The sequence below is a fragment of the Nannobrachium achirus genome, assembly GCF_963921795.1.
Source record: "Nannobrachium achirus genome assembly, chromosome: 1".
Taxonomy (NCBI): Eukaryota; Metazoa; Chordata; class Actinopteri; order Myctophiformes; family Myctophidae; genus Nannobrachium; species Nannobrachium achirus.
This window is the reverse complement of record NC_137810.1, coordinates 76270547-76279983: the sequence shown is the minus strand read 5'-3', so window position 1 is coordinate 76279983 and position 9437 is coordinate 76270547. Positions and strand designations below refer to the sequence as shown.

The 9437-nt window shown below is 40.4% G+C and overlaps 1 protein-coding gene across 1 annotated transcript; it reads left to right on the top strand.

Annotated features, from left to right (window-relative positions):
• Positions 1 to 826: 826 nt before the first annotated feature.
• On the top strand, positions 827 to 3241 carry LOC308302963 (uncharacterized protein; the record flags this gene model as incomplete). The annotated part of the gene is made up of 5 exons (XM_080747282.1): positions 827 to 1050; positions 1367 to 1501; positions 2306 to 2383; positions 2476 to 2677; positions 3038 to 3241. Exons 1-5 carry the CDS (start codon positions 878 to 880, stop codon positions 3239 to 3241), a joined length of 792 nt encoding a protein of 263 aa, XP_080603408.1. The 5' UTR covers positions 827 to 877.
• Positions 3242 to 9437: the final 6196 nt, after the last annotated feature.

Sequence of the window (9437 nt, the reverse complement as noted above, 5' to 3'; positions counted from 1 at the left end):
CTGTGTTATATATATATATATATATATATATACATATATATATATATATATATATTAATTGCCCTGCCACAGTGGTGCATTGAAAGCCATTTAAATGTACATAGGCCTACATCACCAATGTTTACAATACCTTATTCTTCAGGGAAATTCTACCCCAAGGGGGTCCCCCTGTTAGATGGGTTAGGAACCAAATGGACCCTTATGGGTGTGTAAAACAGAGTTGAATTAACGTTACTTTTTAGGCTTACTATGTGGGTCCCAGATATGTAAATGCCAAGGGGGTCCATGGTCTTATAATGATGGATGTACAATTGTGTGTCCTTGAAATTAAATGGGGGTCCACAGGCTAATAAGTGTCAGTTTGGGGGTCCTTGGTCAAGTGCAACTAACACAGACTCTTGGCACTGTTTACCTCAATTCCACTTTCCAAGGGTGAAAACATTAAATAGTAGCTCATTTAGCCTATATGTATTGACTGAGAGCATTGAACAAAATGTGGAAACACTGCCACCAAGTGTTCCTTTTGTCCTGGCTTAATCATTGGTCAATTTTGGCCTGTATCCGTCTTGACGGCGCATTTTACGGCGTGTGCACGCTATTTACGTCGTGTGCACGCTATTTACGCCGTGTTGACGGGACGCCCTGTCCGCGCGACGCCGAGTCAGAGTTTTTGCACCTTTGGCCTTCCATAGTCGTCGTCCTGGTAACACGCCAAGGAGACGGTGCCACATCTGTAAACATCTGTAAACTATCATATATATTTAAATATTCCGAAGAGCTTCCTGATGGATAGATTACACTTTGGAGCAAAAAGGGACATTCGGGTTAGTTTTATAAACGCTATATTCAGTAACGTTATATTATTTTATTCTGTGTAATGTTCATACAGATTACACCAGGCACAAAAGTGTGTTCAACGCACTTCAGCCCTGAGTGTTTTGAGGCTGTGAAGACACGCGGACGCGGCTCACGCCTGCTTCCAGACAGTGTCCCCCATCAGTTTGCATGGACAAAACCCATCCGTGTCAGGAGAAGTATCACCAGAGTTTAGTAAGTGAATATTATAATAATATCTTGGGAGATACCGGTATTAGTAAAAAAGGCATGTTTAAATACTGTATGTGTGAGCATTGATTAGGGTTTGTTTATACACTCTTTGGGTTTGTTTATATACTCCTGTGTGTGTGTGTGTGTGTGTGTGTGTGTGTGTGTGTGTGTGTGTGTGTGTGTGTGTGTGTGTGTGTGTGTGTGTGTGTGTGTCTAATGCCTCTTTAACTGTGACTGGCTACTGGTGGTAGCCTATTATATTTTACCTGTGTAGCATTGTGTATTTATGTGTTGTGTTTTTTGTCGATCTATCCATCAGTAAGGAGCGTGCTTGTGGAGAGACTCAGGATGAGAGACAAGAGGAGACTAACAAGGAGAATCTCTGTTCACCAGCTGTTTCTATGGGCCAAACAGACCTGCGTCAGGAGATGTGTCAAAGTGTACTAAGAGTGGAGTAAGTCAGTGGTCTTCTACTATTTTCATTTCAAGGTCCATTATTTATTTGGCATTTGAGCCACAGACCACCATTAGATTATATTTAGTCTCTCAGACAACTATTTAGTTGTCTTTAGATAATATTATGTTCACAATTAATGTTGGTACCATAGGAGAGATACTGTAGTAACAAAATGTTTTCCACGTTCTCTAAATTCTGTAGACTTTTTGTAAATTAATACTGACGCTTAACAATAATTAACTCTTGAGAGTGTACACTCACAAGAGTTAAACATATATTAGGGTCCATTTGGTTACCAACTCCATAATTTAGCTGGGGACCATCTGGAACCCCCTCAAGGACCACTGGTGGAAAACCACTGGAGTAAGTGAATGTTAATGAGTAGGCTAGTATCAATACATTAGTAATAGCCATGTTTGTGCCTTCATACATATGTCAGTGAGTAAGCTGTGCTTTTTCACAATGATATGTAAGACTCCAAGGTACACGCTTAGTACTTAGGACACTTGGACAACACTGCAGTAGCAGAATGTAAAGCATTGGTGATAAATAAAATGTATTTCACTTATATATATTTTTGGCCTTTTGCCTTTATTGATTACAGTAGTCTGACAGGAAATGGGGAGAGAGAGTAGGGGATCGGGAGTCCAACCCAAGACACACTGTCCGTCATTATCAGCCTTGGTGCCAGGACCACTGCCCTTGCCATCCGGGCCACCTATTATGTTATGTGCCCAATATCTGAAAATCAAACGGTTTGAAATACTGTGAGCATTAATGGGGGTTTGTTTATTTACACAGTGAGGAGCTTTCTGGGGGAGAGACAACACATGAGAGACAGGAGGCTGACAAGGAGAACGAGAATCTCATTCCAGCAGCGTAAGGAACTTTCAGATAGAATATTCACGTCTGCTTTTTACCTGATATGGTCACTGCATTTGAGTTGATGTTTTCTGATTTGTATCCTATAGTGGAGAGACGGATGTTCAGCCTGCAGCCCATCCTGACCATGACTATGCTCAGTCCCCTCTGCCGTTAGAAGAGCAGCTGGACGCAGCGCGGCAGGAGATTGAGCGCCTCACCCAGGAGAACACATTGCTTAAGGCCTCCCGCTTTGGTCTGCAAAGATTCCAGAATGATCCTAAGCTTTTGAATTTCTACACTGGATTTCAGGTAAGCATTAGAAAACTAGAGGTTGTTTCTGTTGTTTAATGTTAATACATTTTACCGCTCATTGTGTAATATAATGGAACGGTGAGGTTACCTTATAAGACCTTTTAGGGTTTCCTACCTCACCCGCACAACATTTATACCCTCTCTTTAGAAAGATATTTGCACATACTGTGCAAACATTAATATCTGATGTGCAAATCAATAAAAAAGATGCAGAGTTTGGGGTAAAATAATGCTCATTGAATAATGATCTAATATTTCAGAACCTCAGTGCATCACAAGTATGATACACTTGAACTTGGCTTTATACTGTGGTAAAGAATCACTGCATCTGTGTCTTTTTCTTTCTTTCTTTTGTAGGATTATGACGTGTTAAAAGCAGTTTTCTTGTCCCTGGAGCCCACTGCACAGAGCATGCTGAGGTGGAACCAGGCTAATAAGCTGAAGCAGGACCAGGACATGCAGATGGGCTTTCGGACAGAGTGCGTGTCCTTGATTGACCAGTTTTTTCTTTTCCTTTGCCGTGTAAAAGAAGGGGCATTTGAGGAATCACTGGCAGAGTGATTCCTTTCGTTTCAATGTGTCTCAGTCAACAGTTAGTAGAGTTTTAATAACTTGGACAAATTACCTATTTTTTATGTTTGGTTCATTAAATGTATGGCTCCACAGAACTGCTGTAAATAAACTAATGCCAGAGTGCTTTAAAGACAACTTTCCTAGAACAAGGGTTATCTTGGATTGTACGGAAATCTACATAGAGGGCCAGCTCTAAAGTAATAAACTCTGAAATGTATTCCAACTACAAGGGGAGAACAACCTTAAAGGGGTTAATAGGAGTGAGCCCCTCTGGACAAATTACATTTGTCAGCAATCTTTATGAGGGCTCAATTTCTGACAAGGAAATAACCAGACAGTCTGGAATATTGTCACTGCTTGAACCGGGAGACGAGGTAATGGCCGATAAGGGGTTTCTCATAAATGATCTGTTGTCACCTATTAAAGTGGGACTTGTTATGCCAGCGTTTCTCAGACAAAAGGGGCAACTCACCAAGGAGGAGGTCACCACCACTCAAAAAATTGCCAGGTTGAGAATACATGTTGAACGAGCCATAGGGAGAATCAAGCAGTACCATATATTTGATGGAGTTCTTCCTCTCACACTCTTGGGGAGCATAAACCAGCTATGGTATGTGTGCGCCATGCTGACAGATTTCCAGGGCCCACTCTTTTAAAATCCGATTTAAAAATGACCTTGTTTTTCTGGATAAATTAAACAGCCTCTGTAGCAGCTGGAAACAAAATTTTCTTGACATGATTTTATTTATATATAAAAAGAGAAAGACCCTTATATGGAGCAGAATTAAACATGTTCCTTTGCTAATAATTGAGACATTGACATAATTGTGAAGCCCCGTACGAAATGAAAAAAATGAATGACTTCATGATTTCAAAAGAATATTTATTTTCTAATAGGAAAGGTGTTATGAGGTCAGTGAGGAATGGATAATGGTGAGGATGTCGTCAGTGATGTGATCGGTGTCAAACTGAATCTAGTGGTGTAAAGTAAATAAGCACGTTCTCTGAGGTACTTGAGGCATTTACAATTTCTCAGTATTTACAATTTTTTGCACTTTACCTCAACCCAACATCTCAGGGGCAAATATTGTTTTTGTACCACTACAATGACTTGTAAACATTTACTTTGTAGATTTTGATTAAAACAAAAATAAAAAAAACATTACGGGCTTCTGCCATATACATTTGACACTTATACGCTTTTACACTTCAAAACCTGACTAAATGAAGCAGACCCCCCCCCCCCCCCCCCACTACATATTGTAATAAATAGGGGACTTTAAGTCCGAAGGTTCATTAGCCAGAAGGTTCATTAGTCCAAATTTAGTTTGGGTTACTGAGGTTAGGCATAGTATTCTAAACTAATTCGGACTAATGAACCTTCGGACCAATGCCATGGCACCGATAAATAATGTTGCATATTAAACCGTGTCAAAGATTTCATAGACTTCATATCAGTATGTTGGATTCCTTCCTGTTAATGTGCATTTTCCCCATTTTACCACTTAATCTGTTGACCTTTTACTCCATACTTTGTCTGCTCTTATCCCCCTCAACACCAAACTATTTCCTGAAAATAGCAATGTACAAGCGTGTGTTTTGAACTTGTGGATCTGCTATTTTTTAGCAAATGTTCTGCTCAGAATAGTAATGCTATGGTTCAAGCGGTTGATATATATACAAAATGAAAAGTTCCTTTGACACAATGATTTCGAAGACCCCTGTAGTAACTCTGACGACCCCCCCAGACTCCTTGTTGTAGACCCCTGTCCTACCACTAAAATGATTTGAAAACAAAACTTACTCACTTCAGCCATATACATTGTGAACACATGTACAGTATACCTTTTTACACTTGAGAACATGAAAAATGGGACATTTCTGCATAATGAGTACTTTCTACTTTAGGTATTTTAAGTACATTTTGATTTCAATAATTTTACAAAGTTCTGTGCTCATCTCAACCCCACTACATCCTAGGTGTCTTCAATGTTTTCAGGCCAAGGGCCCCTTGGCTTAGACAGAGATGAAGCAGAGACCCCCCACTACATATTGTAAGAAATGTTGCAGATTAAACCGTTTCAAAGACTACATATCAGTAGTATGTTGGATTCCTGTTAATGCAGGGGTATTCAACGTTTTCAGGCTAAGGACCCCTTAGTTGAGAGATGAAGCAGGGACCCCCACAACCTGTTCATAGATTCCATATAGTTTAATTGTTTGACAGCACAATTATCAATGTACAGTATATGTTGGATTCATGTGAATTTGTGTTTTCAGATATTTAACCACTTGAACCGTCAAAAACTTAATAAACTTGACCTTTCACTCTGTAATTAATCTGCTCTTTTGCCCCTCTACACCAAAGCTCTTTGCGGTGCGAGGCGCTGTGAGTTTGTAGATCTGCCATTTTTGGCTAAAGTTCTCGCTAGGATCTAAAAAAGGAGAAAAAAATGTTTCTATCACACAAAGATTTGGAGGACCCCCTGTAGTAACTCTGATGACCCCCTGTTGAAGACCCCTGTGTTAATGTGTATTTTCCCCATTTAAACACTTAATCTCTTAGTAAGCTTGACCTTTCACTCCATACTTTGTCTGCTCTTTTCCCCCTCAACACCAAACAATGCTGAAAATAGCCAATGTACAACCTTTAAGGCATAAGTGATGCTATGGTCCAAGCAGTTAATGTAAAAAGAAAACTGAAACATCCCTATCACACAATGATTCTGGACCCCATGTGGTAACTCTGAGGACCCCTTGTTGAAGACCCCTGTCCTAGAGGCAAATAAAACATAAAAGTTACTTTGTAGATTTTGACAAAACTTAGATGACACTTGTATACCTTGACAAAACTTAGATGACACTTGTATACCTTTTCATCACTTGTAACAGAGTTTTTTCCATTGCAGTATTCATCCATTACTGCAATGTTAAATAGACGAACAATGTGACTACTTTTTTCGTCTTGTTAAATATACTGGCCAGGGGTGCCTGCTGGCTAACTGGTACAAGCGCAGTCAGTCTACTGTCCTATCAGTTAAATCATAGAAGGCCAAAAACAAATCTTAAAAAAGAAAGAAAAACTACTGGCCACGTGTAGGGAGGAAATAATCAAAAAAGAACATATCAAGCGTGGTTTTAATGGCCTCCCACAATGTGGGGTCGAAGCAGACCCTCTCCAGATGGTAATCCTCCTTACACATGACAAACAGGTCACACCACTCCAATCCCGTCAATCCCAGTTGTCCCATGATTTGGTAGTGATATTCATGATTGTGATTTAAAAAATATTTTCCATCCTTTTCAGTAAGGTATGGGCAGCTCCTGTAGCTGTCTTTATTAGGGCATTTGATTTCTAAAAGACCATGGCAGGGGTCAGCATTAAGGTCTGTGACTCTCCTGTCAGGTGAACAGCCAAGATGGGGGGCATTTGGATTTAACACAAACCCACTGGGGTAAATCTGGTGTCCTGTCACCTCAGAGTACATCACTGCTGCCTCCGGTTCTAGCAGGAGTCCTCTCTTCATCTCGGCTGTCTGGATGGACTTCTGTCTGCTCAGTGCGGAAGCAAGAACTTCAAAGTTGGATCGCCTGGAACAAACCCGCTTGAAGTTGGATGACGTAATGCGTTCAGCTCTTACGTCACGCCACAGTTTACAGCTACTCTGGTCTCTTGTTTCCTCCTCAAGCTGCAGAGCTTCGTCATGAGAGACCTTGAGTCCAGAGTAGAGTTCAGACAGGTCCTTCAGAAGCAGAATGAGAATCAACTGTCAGATCACATGTTTACAGGTGTAAAAGAGTGGGTGAAAACGTTTGTGCAAGCTACATTGTCTTGAATGTTTCCTGAGATAAATAGGCCAAAATGAAAAGAGGCTTTAGAAATATAATAATATAATAACAAGAATGGTATCTACATATTTACACCTAGCATGTCATACCTTGCTCAGTACAGTCGAGTAGTTGCATGGTTGCACGGGAAGAGGGAGAGGAACAGAGAGAACATCCGCAGAGAGGACAGGGGCGTACAGAGACTGGTACGTGAGCGCAGAACCATGAGGCACGTTCCCGTGCTCAGTAGGCACATATTTAATGTGTTCTTTGTTGGATTCCAACAATGTCACCATCTGGCACTTTCCTGCTGTGGCTTTAAGGTTAAACAAAAGAGAATCGGCAAAAGAAACACTGGATTGATCAAAACGAGGTAAGGGGATGGGACAATAAATTTTTGGTTCAACGCCATAATCCGAAATCTTTGTTTGTTTAGGTTTTAACTTATTAATGGAGAGGAAATTGGCTGGCTTGGGTTTAAGTCCTAATTGTCGTGAGGGGATGTGCCAGGTCTGGGGCAACGAAGTTTGACTTTTGGTTTTGGGGACTGTTTTGAGTTCTAATTTCTTGTAGTGGGCAAGGGTGAAGAGGAGGCCGACGAGATGGGAGCAGTGACCGAGACCAGCTCTGCAGGTACAGCTGGTCTGCTGAATCCAGTCAGCTTCACTTGATAATTCGACCTGAGAAGAGAAAAGAAAAACTGTTACATGAATGGTTAAATACAGTACAATGGCCTAACCTTTATTTTAACATTTAGATCAGTGGTTCTCAAATTGGATTCCAGGGACTCGATCTGTGGGTTCCTTTAGGGGGGGTCTAAATTGACCCATACAAGTCTGTAACTCTGATGGCGTACAAAGGGAACCACATGAACCGGTTAGGGTTCATGTGGTTCCACCTTTTAATTTGAAAGTTTGAGAAACACCGATTTAGACCATGCAGACAAAATTTCTCTCTCTCAGTGGTTTTCAACCAAGGGTTTGGGGACCACCATTGTTTAGGGGGTTCCAGGTGGTCCACAGCCAAATGATGGATAGTGGGGAACCAAACTGACCTGTTAATTATGTAAATGTAGAATGTACATAGAACCAAATGGACCCGTAGGCGTACGCTTCATTCATTTACACTCGTAAGAGTTAAATTATTGTTAAACATGCATTACACAATGGATTACATTTGCATTACTTAATCTCTTCATGCAGTGTAGGTCAAATCTGACCAATTAAAAACTTTCCTGAATCCTGATAGTGTCAAGACATTATGAATGTCTCCACACTAGGCATGTGAACATAATTATGAAAATGCTGATCTCATTTTCACTGAATGTTGTAAGCAACTTTGTTACACTCAGTGGAATCCGACCATATAAAATTAATGGTATAATAAAGTATAAACAGGTTGAAAACCACTGACACAGACCATGCAGAAAACATGCACATAAATAGAAGAATGAAGAGTTGAAGGAGATTTGAAATTTCAAGAGAGCGGAAACATTTATGTAGTAGACAAACTGTAAGGCAAATAGAGTAGTAGCCAATGATTTATGAGATTCAGTTTATTCTTCTTGAAAATTCATTGCCACTTAAGGAAAAAAAGAGAACAGAAAACCTTGTGAAATACATTGACAACTGTACAGTTTTGGACAGTCTAGTTTTGATGTGGATGATCTAATTTATTTAACTGCCCATGTATCACTTGTCAATGCTTGTCCCGTCACCTCTGATGTGGACATATAGTGCACTTTTCTTCTGATGTGGACATAGTGAACTTTTCCCATCTGATGTGGACATATAGTGCACTTTTCTTCTGATGTGGACTTAGTGAACTTTTCTTCTGATGTAGACATAGTGAACTTGTGATGTGGAGTGGACAAACTGGACATAGTAGGTATGAACAAATCTGTCCTGTTTCTTATTATCTAGTTATATTACCTGTACCCTGTAAGGGGGCTCATTTTTACGCATACTAGGGTATGCCTTTGCCCTGACAGTCACAGTAGTGATACTGTCATCATGTACTTTGACTGAAATCACTATGTTAACAAACATGCATATTATGTCACTTGCTTGCAATCTATGTGATATGAACATAACTTGCAGCGTTAGATCAGAAATGCACTAATGAAAGAAACGCGAATTCATCCATTTAACAACAAATAACAACGTCAGTTAGCAGCCACAAGTTGCTCGTATCTACACAGATAACTGACGGCTGCTGTAGCCGGTCTGGAGCAAATTCCTAACAGACCCTCGCTACGCTCTGCGTTGTGTTGTGTTAAAGGACCTACACCATGAATTTTCACTTTTTCTATTTTAAAACCTTTTTTTGGGGTCCCACTGGCACCTTCTATCCTCAC